The sequence below is a fragment of the Abramis brama genome (assembly GCF_963993115.1).
Source record: "Abramis brama genome assembly, chromosome: 18".
Taxonomy (NCBI): Eukaryota; Metazoa; Chordata; class Actinopteri; order Cypriniformes; family Leuciscidae; genus Abramis; species Abramis brama.
The window spans coordinates 4,179,604-4,194,420 of record NC_139980.1 but is presented as its reverse complement, the minus strand read 5'-3'; the positions used below and the strand labels follow the sequence as shown (position 1 = coordinate 4,194,420).

At 37.4% G+C, this 14,817-nt stretch overlaps 2 protein-coding genes across 2 annotated transcripts; both read right to left on the bottom strand.

Moving 5' to 3' along the window:
* Window positions 1-1,839: 1,839 nt before the first annotated feature.
* erh (ERH mRNA splicing and mitosis factor) lies at window positions 1,840-3,583 on the bottom strand. The gene is made up of 4 exons (XM_084091594.1): window positions 3,451-3,583; window positions 2,756-2,843; window positions 2,531-2,651; window positions 1,840-2,435 (listed from the first exon to the last, which is right to left on the bottom strand). Exons 1-4 carry the CDS (start codon window positions 3,451-3,453, stop codon window positions 2,333-2,335), a joined length of 315 nt encoding a protein of 104 aa, XP_083947720.1. The 5' UTR covers window positions 3,454-3,583; the 3' UTR covers window positions 1,840-2,332.
* Window positions 3,584-4,102: 519 nt separating this feature from the next.
* paplnb (papilin b, proteoglycan-like sulfated glycoprotein) lies at window positions 4,103-12,847 on the bottom strand. Its single transcript, XM_084091397.1, has 14 exons — window positions 11,568-12,847; window positions 11,442-11,495; window positions 10,689-10,798; window positions 10,539-10,599; window positions 10,355-10,457; window positions 9,306-9,436; window positions 9,133-9,230; window positions 8,159-8,360; window positions 7,419-7,595; window positions 6,489-6,639; window positions 5,903-5,983; window positions 5,636-5,777; window positions 4,917-4,983; window positions 4,103-4,799 (listed from the first exon to the last, which is right to left on the bottom strand). Exons 2-14 carry the CDS (start codon window positions 11,493-11,495, stop codon window positions 4,518-4,520), a joined length of 1,659 nt encoding a protein of 552 aa, XP_083947523.1. The 5' UTR covers window positions 11,568-12,847; the 3' UTR covers window positions 4,103-4,517.
* Between the last annotated feature and the right edge of the window lie 1,970 nt (window positions 12,848-14,817).

Below are 14,817 nucleotides of genomic sequence, written 5' to 3'. Positions count from 1 at the left end.
TGGTATTACAGTCCAAGCTATGCTTTGGAGTATGGCCAAGTCCCTATCGTAGCAAATGTGTTCTTACAGCCATAACTAGGTTGCTCCACCAGCTTGTAGTAGATTATATAACTGTAAAATGAATTACAAACTATATGTTTAGTGTTGCTTGCCCATGCAAAACTCACTAACACAATGCTATGGTGTTGCAAGCTGCCAGGACATTGCTTGTTGTTGATAATAGGTCAGACTGGTTGCTAGGGTGTTGTGGGTGGTTGCTAGGTGATTAACTAGGTGTTAGCATTTGGAAAATGACCAGAAAACTACAGTCAGCATTCAATTAAAATTTGCCCTGTTTTATATATGCATCTAATTTTTATTATCTTATTGTGAACGATTCATCCATGCATGTTTCATTTTTACTTTTGTTTATTTTTTATCTAAATGTCATAACTCGATCAGCCGGTGAAACGACAGACTTCTCTCGTGAGGTATGCAGGACTTCTCCTGCCCCTTTCTCACAATTCACAACTTCACATTCATATCTGCTTCATCCAATCAACAACTGATGGTTAATATTAGGGGTATGGACCTTCATCCTTCCCTTTTTTTCTTTGAGAAATGTTATGTTTACATGTTCATCACATCATACTAATTCATACAAAATGTCCACCTCATAAAAGAAAAACATTTTCTCATGAGATCAGGTTGGATGGTTTCGAAAGTAAACAATTCAACATTCACTCAGAAACCACGATTGTGGCGTCTCTCTAATCTGAATGAACTCAAAAATGTTTGAAAGCATAAACTTGATGAGACCTTTATATCAATAGTATGGTAGGCTACAACAGGACTATGGGCCCAGCTAAGGAAAACGTTTATTTTTTCTTACCCCAAAGTATATGACAAATGATTTTATTTTATTGAATACTGCTTAAGAAACTTAATTTTTTTTAAATCAAATTAATGTAAATATAAAAGCACACAAGGGCCAGAATTGCCAGCTATAGTGATATATGATAACAGTTAATCTACATTTTCCCAATGCAAGAGTTGGCCTGAAACCAGAGCACATCATTACTATCATCACAAAGATCAAGCCAGACTGTCCAGATTGCAAATCTGTTACAAAATAGAAACTGTTGCAGCTTTATCTTATACTTGTATCTAGGATTACTGTTCCTATAGTACTTTGAAGTCTTGTACTCAGCTGTTTCCTTAGTTAACCAGTAAATGTATGTGCTTCCTCAAAAGTTACTTTGGTAACTTTCCAAGAACAATGCAAATACACAGTGGATCATGTAACCAACAGAACAGAATGAAACCTTTTGGGTTTTTTTCAATACAGCACCAAGCATGATCACAAATGTCACTCCAATAGGTATTGGCAACTATAGTGGTCTCAGTAATCACAGCTATGCAGTGTAATGCTTCTTTACAAAGGTGGTTTAGATTCTTGAAAAATTTAATGAAGGCAAAAATTAGATTTTTCATCATCAATAGAAAAGGTTGCTTATAGACCGCAAAGAACTCAAAGCTTTTGTACATGTAAAGCGGGGCAGGGGTGCGGGAATTGTAGCAGAACTTGCGTATTTCACAGAGGAATTTGTTCAGCAAGTTCTTATTTGAACAATTACCCCAGTATAAAAATAAAAAAAAAGGTTGGACGGTCATGCTTTTGTTCCAGAAGATAGCTATATAAAGATGAGCAGTCACTTACCCTTAACATTCATTTGTTCAAAATGCAGTAAAACAGCAATATTGTGATTATTTTATTACGATTTAAAATAAAAGCTGAATTTTTCCAGTCTTGTGTCACATGATTCTTCAGAAATGGAAAAAAACCCAACAGTATTGACATTAAGTTTTTGTGAGAAATTTTTTATTATTTTCCAGTGGTGACTATACTGGATACATACACAAAACAGAGAGGGTCAACAAAACCTGTAACAGTACTGAGGACAAGTTTGGATACAAGATGACTCAGAACTATCTCCATAATCTGAAATGTGTAAGTTTTATACTTCACTGAATTAAAAAAAAAAAAATAACCACAAGAAAAAACACAAGAAAATACATCAATTGAGAGGGATTGTCCCCCCCCCCCCTGATTTTACCCTCTAGTCTGATAAATATCCCAAGTCCCTAACTCCGGTTACAAAAATTCGATTTAAAATGCAAAATATTTTCAATCTATTCTTTGACATACGGACTGAATAGACATGCATTCAACAAAATCTGAACTAAGCGGCATCACTTCACCACTTGGTTGCCCTATGTTTCTAATGTGATGTAGCGTAGTTCTGATACAGTTGGGGACTAGCTTTAGAAATAATTCAACCTTTTACACTCCTTATTTTCCCGCCTGCTGGGCTTGACGCCTCAGCAGCACGTAGATCTTTTCTTTGATCCAGTCTTTGTTGTAGGGCTGGTAGGTTTGTGTGTCTGCCCTGTACCTGTTTAAATGACCAGAGAGTGAGAGAAATGGACATGATTGGTGAGAGCTCATGTGTTAGTTATGCACTGTAGTGTAAAAAGTGTGATTACTTACACAAGACAGCTGAGGTCAGCAAGATCATCAACAAAGTCGAATAACTGGCTTATGTCATACGTGATGGAGGGACTGTTGGGATTCATCCTCTTCAGATGCTCTTCATACATCTTACAGACTCCTTTTTTTTTGGACGAGGGAGGGGGGTAAATATTATGTATTAAATGCATTAGAATAGGTCATGACATTAATTTCTAGTCCAATAAAAATGACTCAACATCCTACCTTCCATGCATTCGTTGACAGACTCATAGTCTGCATATGTTCTGCCTTCTGGTCTCTTGGTGGGCTGCACCAGCAGAATAGTGTGAGACTGAACATCAGGAAGAAACAAACAAGTTTAAATAAATTATACATGTTAAAGAACAAAAATGCATAAAAAGTTAATTAGAAAGACCAAATATACCGTGAAATTACCTAATTATGTGGAGCCCTCTACTGCTAATAACTTGCTAGTACTATTTTACATCTGCCAATGAGATTAATAGATCGCATTTATATTGAAAGAATGACATCTTAATCTGATATTCTCGTTTGGCATATGAACTAAGTAACATTAAATATAAATATCCACACGGAAACTCTGGAATAAGACTCTGAAAACACCAGCTGTTGGACTCCGACCCTCCCCCAAAACAAAACAGTCTAGATGCTTCTTACTAAGAAAGATAGTACCACGGGTGAACTTAAAAATGAGTTTGTTTAAATTCACACTTTAAACAAAGTGCTTAACTATGTAGAAAGATAATGTAGAAACATCCAATTTCCTGAATATTCGACGTTGCCTTGCTAATGTTACACGGCTGCTAGCAGCCCGCGTTCATTTAACGTGTCAAGGCACACGGTAAAACACGGTTTTCTAACAAGACAAACGACAACAATCTATACCATAATACAAAATATAGACCTGAAATACATACCATATCTGCTCCTGGTATCTAAACGTCGCTATGAATGATGTGCTAACCGCTGGCGGTTATTCACTGAGGCCAGCAACAGAAAGAGCATAAATGTGCAACGAACATTCACTTCCGGTATGGCGGTGAAGATTTGGCTTTTCAAAATAAAAGCGTGTGTCACGGTCACACAAAAGGGAATTTATTTTAAATCCAAAATGTTCAAATTCGAGGGCTATGAGGATTTAAAATTGTATTGTAATCATCAGCAAATAATGGCTTTGTTTTTTTGCAACAATATCGTATTGTTTTGTGTTAGATGTAGTAGCCTAATATAATGTGCATCCTTTTTATGTCTGTGCTTTTGCTTTGTTTTTTATTTGTTTGTTTGTTTTTTGTGTATATTTATACCATAATTTTCTTCATTTTGACTTTACATTTGATATTTGTTTTCAGGGCGACTTTGTATCATTCTGTCCAGGAACTACAGATGAAAAAATAGGTTAAGGCTATTTTCAAGGCTAACCCTGGCATATTACTGTAATGTGCACTGTCCCTGTTAAATAAACGAATAAAATAAAAACAGAAATCTGCATGCAAGATCGTCTCAAATGCTGTAGGCTACAAGAGATTTATTCTGGTAATTTCTTGAGTGGAATCATAAACAATCAGTGTTCTCAGTTTGTGTTAGCACTTTAATGGCTTAGCAAGAGTATACAATATATATATGGTACAAGTACAAAGTATATGGATATAGAAACATAAAGAAAAGGAAAATGATTTTATCTTAATTCTAAACAGCAAATTTATTTTCATGAAATTGATGAAACAGTTGAGTATGAAATATGTAAAAAATAAAATAAAAATGACATGCTGTTTTTGATGCTTAAAACTTTAAAGAGAATGTGAGGGGGCACTCAATATTTTTTCACAAATTAATGTCAATAAATGTCAGTATAAACCCAAGATGCCTTTCAAATTAGCCAGCGCAAAAATGCTGTGTGCACATTTGAATAAATTGTTGTTTTGTCTACATGTTTCTAAGTTGGATTTGTTTGTTGGGGGATTGCAATGACCCTTCTTTTAACCCTTTATGCACGGGATCTCATTCTATAGCCTCTGACCCCGCTGATCCCTCTCCTGGATGTTGGTTCTCTCGGGGCAAGGCCTCTGCCTGAAGCATTACATGTCCTCTCACATTCCTCTTTGGATACAAAGTTATTGCCATTTCCTCGGCAACCCCCAAACCAGAAATGCGAGCAAGAGCCAGAGGAATGATCAAAGTAGAAACGAGATGTCCATTCATAACAGGACCCAACATCTCGTCCCAAAGAGCACTCACTAGCAGAGGGTTGACGGACTGAACTGTAGTCCTGAAAACAAAGGAGATAATGTGTTGGAAAGATAGTTCATACAATTAAATAAAATTATATGATGATAGATGAAGCATAAAGGAAAATTGAGTGTGAAAATGAAATGAGCTATTATACCCTATCAGGACATCCGGCTCTTCCAAAACCATGAGCAGCTGTTACTCCATCCAGACAGCAGCCGTATCTATTATCACACAGACAAACATAACATAGATAATGGTGTGAAATAGGATATAAATAGTCAGTTTAGGTTTTAAAGTCTTCATTATATTGAATGGACCTTATTAAAATGATAGTCTACCCAAAATAGAAAATTCTTTCATCATTTACTCACCATCATGTCATTTCAAACATGCATGACTGTTTTTTTCTTAATACATAATAGAAGATATTTTGAAGAATATTTGTTACCCAACCGTTTTGGTTCCCTTTGACAAATTCAATAGATGTCAAATGGGAGTCAATGGGAAACAAAACGGTTTGGTTCTTCTCAATCTTCTGCTTCACGGAAGAAAGAAAGTCATACAGGTTTGGAATGGCATGAGAGTGAGTAAACTATGACAGAACCATCATCTTTAAAATAGACTGTCAGTGATTTATTTTATAGTAGCTAGTACTATTATTCAAAAAAATTTTTTTTTAAAAAATCGATATACTTTAAAAAATCTTGTATATAAATCTATATATATATTATAGTGATCTTAGTGGAAACAAGATTTTTAAACTATTACTGTGTTTTTAAAATAATAGTACTACTATAAAATATCAGTTATGAAAGTGTACTGATGTGTGGGCAGATTATATGACTATTTAGTAATGTATTATACTGTATATACCTGGACCTGTGACAGTCATCGTGGGCACAGCCTTCTCCACGAGGCCCAGAGGCGGCAGTGTGACCATCAGGACAGCAGCCGTAATACGACTGGGCACAATGCGGACCAGTCACAGAAGGGTATGGATCGCTTGGTCTGCGAACTGTCCACAAAGCAAATGTAGAGCAAGAATCAGCACATATACAATAGAAATAAGCACATGAGTAATGGAAACAGAAATTTAAAACTGCTTTTGAATCATCAACATATTTGTGACAGCTTTTTAACCTGAGGTTGCATCATGGGTGTGAGGCACAAATCCACGCAAAGAGCTCTCGTAAGCACCAGGGTCCTGCAAGCTGGGCACCACTAAACCAAAGCAACACAAGTGCAGAATGAGTGCCTCATAGCTGTTAGATTTTGGTGGATTTGGCCGAGCAGTGGTTTGGGTGGCTCGCCAATGCATTAGATTTCTCCAATACATAAAATAAGTAAGCTTGACCAGAGTTCTTGTGGGGAGAAGAATTTATTGAAGGTTTGTAGTGTAGCAGTCCTTCAGCCGTGATGTTAGCATGTCGCCCTTCAACAATCTTAACCCAAAGTTCTGTCTGTGTGACTGAACTTTATACATGAAGACAAAAGGGCTACAAACGAAGGAAAACTGTTAGGACCTCCCACAGGAGATCGATCTACACTGCAGTTTCTCATCAGTTTCTATGGGCCATATGTCTGTATGGGCCATTTGGTTCACACCTTTACAGACACTGTTTTCAGTTGATTAAATCTAAGTCACAATGTAGATGAAGCTGATGACTGAAAATACAAAATCTTTCATAGCACATAACACACCGTCAATGACCATGAATGAACTCACTTTGTGCTCCAGGGCAGGCCTGTGTGTTGCAATTCTCCAAAGCATGAGGTCTGCTGAGAGAAGCACATCTATCATCTGCATATTGATTCTGATCCAAATCCATGCATACCACTCTGCGCTCGCGAGTACCAGTTCCACAGCTACGAGTACACTGAAGGAGACAGAGAGAGGAAAATACTTAAAGGGATACTCCACTTTTTTTGGAAATAGGCTCATTTTACAACTCCCCCAGAGTTAAACAGTTGAGTTTTACCGTTTTCGAATCCATTCAGCCGATCTCCGGGTCTGGCGGTACCACTTTTAGCATAGCTTAGCATAGATCATTGAATCGGACAGGACCATTAGCATCTCTCTCAAAAAAATGACCAAAGAGTTTCGATATTTTTCCTATTTAAAACTGGACTCTTGACTCAGCGCCTGAAAATAGTCCCCAGCTCGGTAACTTCCAACGTGACCGGGACTAAGTTTGTCTAGCCTATTAGACTAACCTATTTTCAGGCGCTGCGTCATATCATTACGCCTGCTGGACTCATGGTACGGCAGCAAAGTTTCTTGATTATTACGCAGGAATGAGAGTATAGATCCTAGCCATATCAGCCTAGAAAATCGCAACTTTACATTTTCCGTCAGTCTTAGTACATGATGTAACTACAGAAGAGTCAAGTTTTAAATAGGAAAAATATCGAAACTTTGGTCATTTTTTTTTAGAGAGATGCTAATGGTCCTGTCCGATTCAATGATCTATGCTAAGCTATGCTAAAAGTGGTACCGCCAGACCCGGAGATCGGCTGAATGGATTCGAAAACGGTAAGACTCAACTGTTTAACTCTGGGGGAGTTGTAAAATGAGCCTATTTCCAAAAAAGTGGAGCATCCCTTTAAATCTGTTTGGTTTTCTCCTTTATTTCCTTCCTCTCCTTCCCTTTCTCACCAAGCTAAAATCACTGGTGTAGTATCTAAAAACTTGGTGACAAGCTGGTCTCTGACAGGATCTGGTGTCATGTGGACGTGTCAGACCCCTGCAGTGGTGCTCAGGGATACGCTCTCCTCTGCCACCGACGCAGAACAGCTCCCGCGTCTGCTGGCCCTCACCACATGTCACTGAACACTGGACGAAACAACAGAATAGCACTATCATCAATGTTATAAATAAAAGACAAAAATGAAATATATGGCCATATATGTACTTATATTTTAAATAGCATGACATATATCTATACATATATTTGACTTATCTGAGAACACAATATATGCCTGCAACATATATGAACATTTATGTGTCCAAACATGTGAAGAAAATATTTGAGTTCATCCATATATGATACCATATATCTGCATATATTACAGTATAGCATTGGTTTCTCGCATATATGGACAACATTAAGTATAAATATGTGACATATACGGGATATATATACGGGAAAATATATGGCACTTACATGAAAACGGCCATTTTTGCTATATTTTGAAATATGTTTCATATATGTCTATGTCTTTTACATATATGAATTTTGCATATATTCTCATATAGGCAGCAGACATACATGGGCACTGACATTATATATGTAATTTACATATATTGACATATATTACATTGCTGTATGGGGAGCAACACCTGCAAAAAATTCTTCTGAGCATGTATATATAAATATTAATGGAATAATTACATACATCACCAAAAGGACCAACACTGTACTCGGCACAATGGTGCTGGTTGCAGGCCACCTGGGAGGTTGGTTTCCTTAGGCCTTGTGCACTGCAGTGAGATTCATCGACCATTGCTGATGTTCTCTCATTAATACAGTACACAGTACGGGTCTGCGTGCCCCCACCACAGGGAAGAGAACACTCTGAATAGGTGCTGTATGTGTACCTACAAACACAATATATAAAGATAGTGACTATAAAGATAGTCACTTGTCGGACCCTACCTATCCGAGAGACTCACTGAAAAATCCTCACCACTAATTCACAGACTGGAACACACATGATACAAACAATGAAAATGACATATACAAGTCCTGCACAGTGGCCAGGGGGAATTTTGAGCCATTCCTCTTCCAAAATAGTGGCCAGGTCTGGTCACTGTATGTGATGCTGGTGGAGGCTGACTGGCTCCTCCAAAATATCCCGCAGTGGCTCAAAAATATTTAGATCTGGTGACTGTGCAGAACAGTTTTGGTGGCAACAGAAGAGTCAAGGTGCGCATTTAATTCTGGAGTGAGTTGGGTAGCTGAGGTTTTGTGTTTTTTGGATACTATCCGAGTTATTCCTGTTGGATGTGGTTCGTATGAGGTAATGTGCTGACTTTACTAGCTCTCGATACACCACAAATACTTGCTGTCCTGTTCACAGAAGAGCCAGTAAGACGAGCACCAACAATTTGTCCTCTTTTGAACTCTGATATGTCTCCCATTGTGTTGTGGATTGCAATATCTTATGTACAGCTATTGCTCTGCGAATTAAACCTTCACACTCTGCTCTTACTGATGGAATTGTAATCAGTGAAGATCGGCCACCATAGGAGTGAAACCTCCAACACTATATTGGCCAAGTGCTGCAGTTTCATTGTCCAGCCCCTGTATGCATTTAATTATAGATGCACAAACAAATCACACATACACACAAAAAAATACACAAATTACTTGTAGGTGTCCAGAATGGCAGCAGCCCCAGGGCGATGTCTAGAGGTGACAGGAAGAGAGTCATCCTCAAAAGCCACAATCTCCCCATGGCTCACCGCCTTTCAGCAGAGATAAGGGTGTTAGAATGAAGTGTTTGTGTGTGTGGTTTTGAGCTGTAGTCAGTGTACACGTACTCTGCAGACACCCTCCACACAGACGTCTCTGTGGCCCGCGTAGCACGGTGTGCCGTCCACCACAGTGGGTCTGTGACGGTAGTAGAAGTTCTCTCCACTGGGCACACACATCAGCTCACATGGGTTTGAAGCTAGACCAAAACACAACAGGTCATGTGACTACATAAAGAGCCACATCTTATTACACCATAACAAAATATGAAAGCACCCATAACTTTCTGACTTAACCATACATTACATCTAATTATATTTTTTCTAATTAGACTTACTTTGTGTGTAAAAGTATTTCCCTTACTGTCATTTAACAAATGAAAGACAATTTAAAGGTGCTCTAAGTGATGTTGGGTGAAGTATTGTCAAACAAAACGGAGGCTAGCTAGACCCTCCCTCCTCCTCATCCGCACACTAACCCCCCAAACCCCACCCCCAAATCCTTCTTGTCAGTTATTGGCTGGAACACTGTTTGTTATGTTTCATGGTGCAGGTTGGCCCAGTTTGTTTTTGTTGCAGTTTGTGGAGCCTGGGCTGTCTACAGAAACCATGTTTTTTTACAGTGTGTTCAGGGGACAGACAGCTAGCGGATAGTGAGGAGATGTTTGCTGGATGTGACAAAAAATGTTTTGGCCTAAAAAACGCGTGACACCTTTAAGTCTATGTGAAAATAACATTTTAGACAACAAATCATTTTATAATTTAGGCTTATTTTTCATAAAAAGAGATAGCTAATACTATATTTAATAGCCAAACAGTTGTTGAATCAACAACAATTTTTTTCTTGTTTGAAGTGTAAATTTAACCAAATTGACAGAGGTTTATGCTCAAAATGAGGGAAAAAAATGTCATTTGGATGAGAAAATGTATGTTTTTAGTAAATTGTATTTATTTATTTTGTTTTATTTAATTTTATTTATTTAATTCAGCTACCTACCTTAAAAACATTAGCTGTTACAGCTCAAATATACAAATAAACTTCCTAACGGAACGTCCTCATGCAAAAAAAATGTATAATCAATCAAATAAAATTTTACATTTCGCCTTGTGTCTTATACCTCCATAATATGGCTGCCAGGTGTAACGTTTTCCCTGGAACTCCGTTCGGTCAAACTGAGAACACTGTTCTTCCCGAAAATCTCGAGCTCCAACAGGGCATTCCTTTACAGAGGACAAAAGTTATAGCGCTCTAAAACAGTTAAACATATGTGTGTGCATTTGATTGTGTGTTAAGTTGTTTACCTGTGTGTTACAGAGTTTGTAGGACTTGGATGGTCCCACGCAATTGTGTCCACCATCCGTCCTTAATAATAAAAGATAGAAGATTAGAAGGTTATGAAAGCTCTGAAGAAAAGGGTTTCAGATGTACTAAACACACAGGTGTTCACCCACCTCATGGTGTTGCAGACCCTGGTTCTCACAGCTACTCCGGTGCCACATGTGCGGCTGCAGGCTCCGTACGGACCATACTGATCCCAGTAATCATCAGACGGCTGCCTCACCTACAGCAAACACACTATCTATCAGGGTGGGGACAAATTCCCATCTGATAAAGACAAAACCATTTTATATGGATCCCTTACACATTCTAGGTGAAAAGAACATCAATTAAGTTGATCTGATTCTCTCCTCTGACATTCCCAGCCAACAGGGAACATTCCCACAACTTTCACTAATGTGTTATGTAAATGTTAAGATAAAACGTTCTTTAAATAACATTTAAAAAGTGTTCTTATAATATTATTAATATTTGATATGCGTTCTCATGTTGTTGAGAGAAATGTTCTTGAAATGTCTTTATGATGTTGTTTTTACCTGAATGTTCTCATAAACATACTGAGAAAAACACTTTCAGAAAAAAAAAAAAATGTATTTACTTGATAAATGTTGACATTACATTTCTTGGAATATTACAAATAAGCATTCAAAGAATGATATATGTTTAGTAGGAGAATGTACTAACATTATCATAACATTTTCAATAACGATATATTAACAATTTAGAAATATTGCAAATCCCTGTGTTCCCACAGAACATTTGTTAGGAAACATTTACTTAAGAGCTAAACTCTGACTGGACAGTCATTTCTGCAATCATATTAATTCTTGAGCACATGTGTTTCATGTTAATGTTGTTTTACTCACACAGAAAACTGCAGAGGTCAAGCACAAGATCCCGAGAAGAGAGTGGACCATCATCTTCAACATAAGAATTTTTGTTGACCACAAATTCACAAATCACTGAAACATCTATAATGAATAGTCACTTACCTTCTCACTGTCTTACTTCGAAAATCCCAAGTTCCCCCAGTCACAGCGAGACAGTCGTGACACTGATGTCCATTCACTCGAGACTGAACATCTCCTCCTTTGTGCACACGTACACAAACGTACCAATACACACTACTCATATCAAGTTACAATTAACCCCTCTTGGGAGACAATATCATGCCTGACTACTGCACAAATCTGATTTAGTCTGAGATCACACTTCATCATTCATAACTGTTTGGTAAAAACGATGAAAAACATAGTTTGAGTTCTACACAATATCTGTTTATTTAAACTAGTTCCATTATCATTTTATAATTTTGCAGTGCTTTAGAAGAAAGGTCAGAGGTCAAGTGTACATTTTCACAATACATGTTTCAAATCAGCTTTACAGAAAGATACTAGACTTGCAAGAGGCTTTTGACCTGCCACTGTTTATAATGGGGAGACGGTATGATTATGAAAGCATAATTGTGTGACAGATCTCACAGTCAGGCTTTTTTCAGTGTTCTAACCAAAGATGTTCCTTGGTGCCACTAAACGTATAGTATTAAATTATAGGGGTGAAAGCGGTCTGTGACATGCTATCCTCAAAGGTGCTATTTTAGTCCATTTCACTTTTCAGCAACCAAAATGACAGATGGTTGTCACTGTGAAGGAGTCATTTACCTACACAACTGGCTTCACTTACACCCCAACAGCTAAGATTCAGAGACCACGTAAACAACTTATGATACTTGAATCAACAAAGCTGCATTGCTTAGGTGCCTATAACATTTGAAGATCTGTAAAAGTAATTTTTGTGGAGGTTAAAATATTTTCTTGTATCTCAGAGACAACTAAGCAAGCCATGTTGATTACCCTGAAAACTGTAAAAATAAATTAAATAAATGGCTCCGGTCACTGCATGTTCCATCAGAGCTGTCTTTTGAGCTTCTCTGCCTGCCTTTCTTTGGCATCCAAAGCGTGTTTGGTGTCCTGGAGGTCCTTGACGGTCTCCAAGGCCTCCTGCAGCTCCTTGTCAAGGGCGTTGTACTTCTCAGTCAGTATTCGGTTCTCCAAGCGGAGCTCCGTGATGTGGCGACTCAGCTCCAGGTTGTAATGACCGCAGTGCTCCCGGAGCTGCTCCACTTCTCTCAGCAGGGCCTCCATACTCCTCATCAGAGTCTCCAACTTCTCCTGCTGCTGTGTCATACTGTTGTGTTGCTTCAGTCCTATACAATATTCATAAAACTAATGAGAGGGAAATTGATCCAGAAACACGGACCAACACACACTGCAATCCTCTCTCTTGCGTCTCCCTGACTAATTTGTTAAATCCAGTTTGTTTAATCCCCTCCTTGTTTAAGCTCTTTCTTTTTCTGCCTGCTACTCTCCTGTTTTTTCTTCTATATACATCTACATCGGACGTCAAGTGGTGATGCAACATTAGTGTTGTTATTGTTAACTACTAAAACTCATTTTGTTTAAAAAATAATTTTCGTTAAGTGAATTAAAGCTATAGAATCTAAATGTTAGATGAAAAACTTAAAAAAATGTAAATGTAAATTACAGTTGTTGACTGGTAATTTAAATAAGTAATAAATAAGTTGAAGTTGTAAAAGCTACAGCTATAAATAAAAATAAATAAAAGTGTAATAGAAATTACTAGTAAAACTTAGTAAAAATGACAAAAGCACATTAAAATGACTAAAACCTAAAACTAAAGTGAAAATAAAAACTAATCATTAAATTATTATGAGCTAATTCAAAATATTAATAAATATTAGTATATGAATAACACCAAAATAGCACTGTCCAATAACAGTGCTTTAAATGTGATTACTAGACAAAAACTTAGCACAAAAAAATTAACATAAAATTACACGTAATATTGTACTAATATGTTAGCCTTTGACAATAATACTGTAGAGTTTGATTATTGGATAAATGCCTTTAATATCATCAAGAACATCAAAGTTATGGAAAGTGTTTTCTCCTCCCTTTATTTTGGTACCCAAACTATATGAATAGCTGCATTTTATTATTTGCTTTGAGTTATGATTTATTCCCAGACCAGACACATTTTGGGGTTGTGAGATCTAAAGGACATTCTGCATTTTTTTACTGTGTAATCCCCTTTCTAAGACGTTGTTAATGCATCGATGCACACACATAAATTCGCATTACACTGTAAAGACAGATGAACTTTGGTCCATGCATCATCAAGCTGAATGATGTCTGCTCATAAAACTCTTAATGCGATCAGTCAAGCAAAGGCAAAAGTGTGGCTAAGCCATCATAATCACCAAGGTGATTACCATGCCAATACTTTAACTCTAGACGATGTGACTGCTTATCCAGTACGCTGTCAGTCTATGCTCCTCTCAGAATAGACACTAAAGAACCCCAGTGCATAGATCTACTCTGATATAAGACATTTTATTCTAATGAATGTGCAAAATGCACATTTGTAGAGTGAGAGAACTGTACAGTGTGCCGCTATAAAAAGAGAGGTCACATTAGATTAAGTCTGTCGCCATAGTCTTTTAATCTGATGGCATTGACCTTATTCACAGCAGCGCCTTATTTTAATGTGAGGGATACATCTCTTTAGTGGGTTGTACTGTCATTTAATGCGTTTTTGGATTGTTCTGCTCATGAAACACTACAAAATATCTTTCTAAGAATTTTTAGTAGACAAAACCCCCAGAGAACAAGAGCTGTGGATTTTTTTTTTAATGTGATCTAGGAGCTTTATACAGCTTTTTGCAGCGAATGCCATTGAAAACCCATCAAAACTATCCCTCACAGCCTCACGTTCGTACCTGTGTCATGGCGCTGCTCTGAATAAGGTCTATAGTCAGGTGCACAAATAAAGCTAGCTAGTCCAGCCATGTCAAAAGATATCAGGCATCAGAGATTGTGGTGGGGAAAAAGCGACAGAGAGAGGGAAAGCCACAAAGAGAGCTTTCCTAAATTATCGCCACATTCAACTTGTTACACAATCATCACTGCTGCTAAAAAAGTGCTTCTGACATGTAGTACTTTTGTCATGAGTTATGACCCTGCAATTCCTTCTGTTGTTCTTTCTGTTTGGCAAAAAGAAGAAGAAGAAAAAGTTTAGCATAAATATTTTTTTCTATCCAAAGGATTTAATATCCTACATATTAAAAACATATATTTTAAAGTCAAACTAGTATATTTAAACTTTGAAGAAATATTACAAAATATTATTGCGGGGCAATAAAATACAACAATGTACAACACA

Bases quoted from the DNA above. Each gene is read 5' to 3' on its own strand.
- erh (XM_084091594.1), bottom strand. The intron at 2,652-2,755 runs GTAGGATGTTGA...CCAAAAAAAAAG, and splicing joins TGTCAACGAATGCATGGAAG to GAGTCTGTAAGATGTATGAA. The intron at 2,436-2,530 runs GTAAGTAATCAC...TCATTTAAACAG, and splicing joins GCTGACCTCAGCTGTCTTGT to GTACAGGGCAGACACACAAA.
- paplnb (XM_084091397.1), bottom strand. From the start codon at position 11,495: ATGATGGTCCACTCTCTTCTCGGGATCTTGTGCTTGACCTCTGCAGTT. The intron at 10,600-10,688 runs GTGGGTGAACAC...TTTATTATTAAG, and splicing joins AGGGTCTGCAACACCATGAG to GACGGATGGTGGACACAATT. The intron at 5,778-5,902 runs GTTAAAAAGCTG...CTTTGTGGACAG, and splicing joins CACCCATGATGCAACCTCAG to TTCGCAGACCAAGCGATCCA.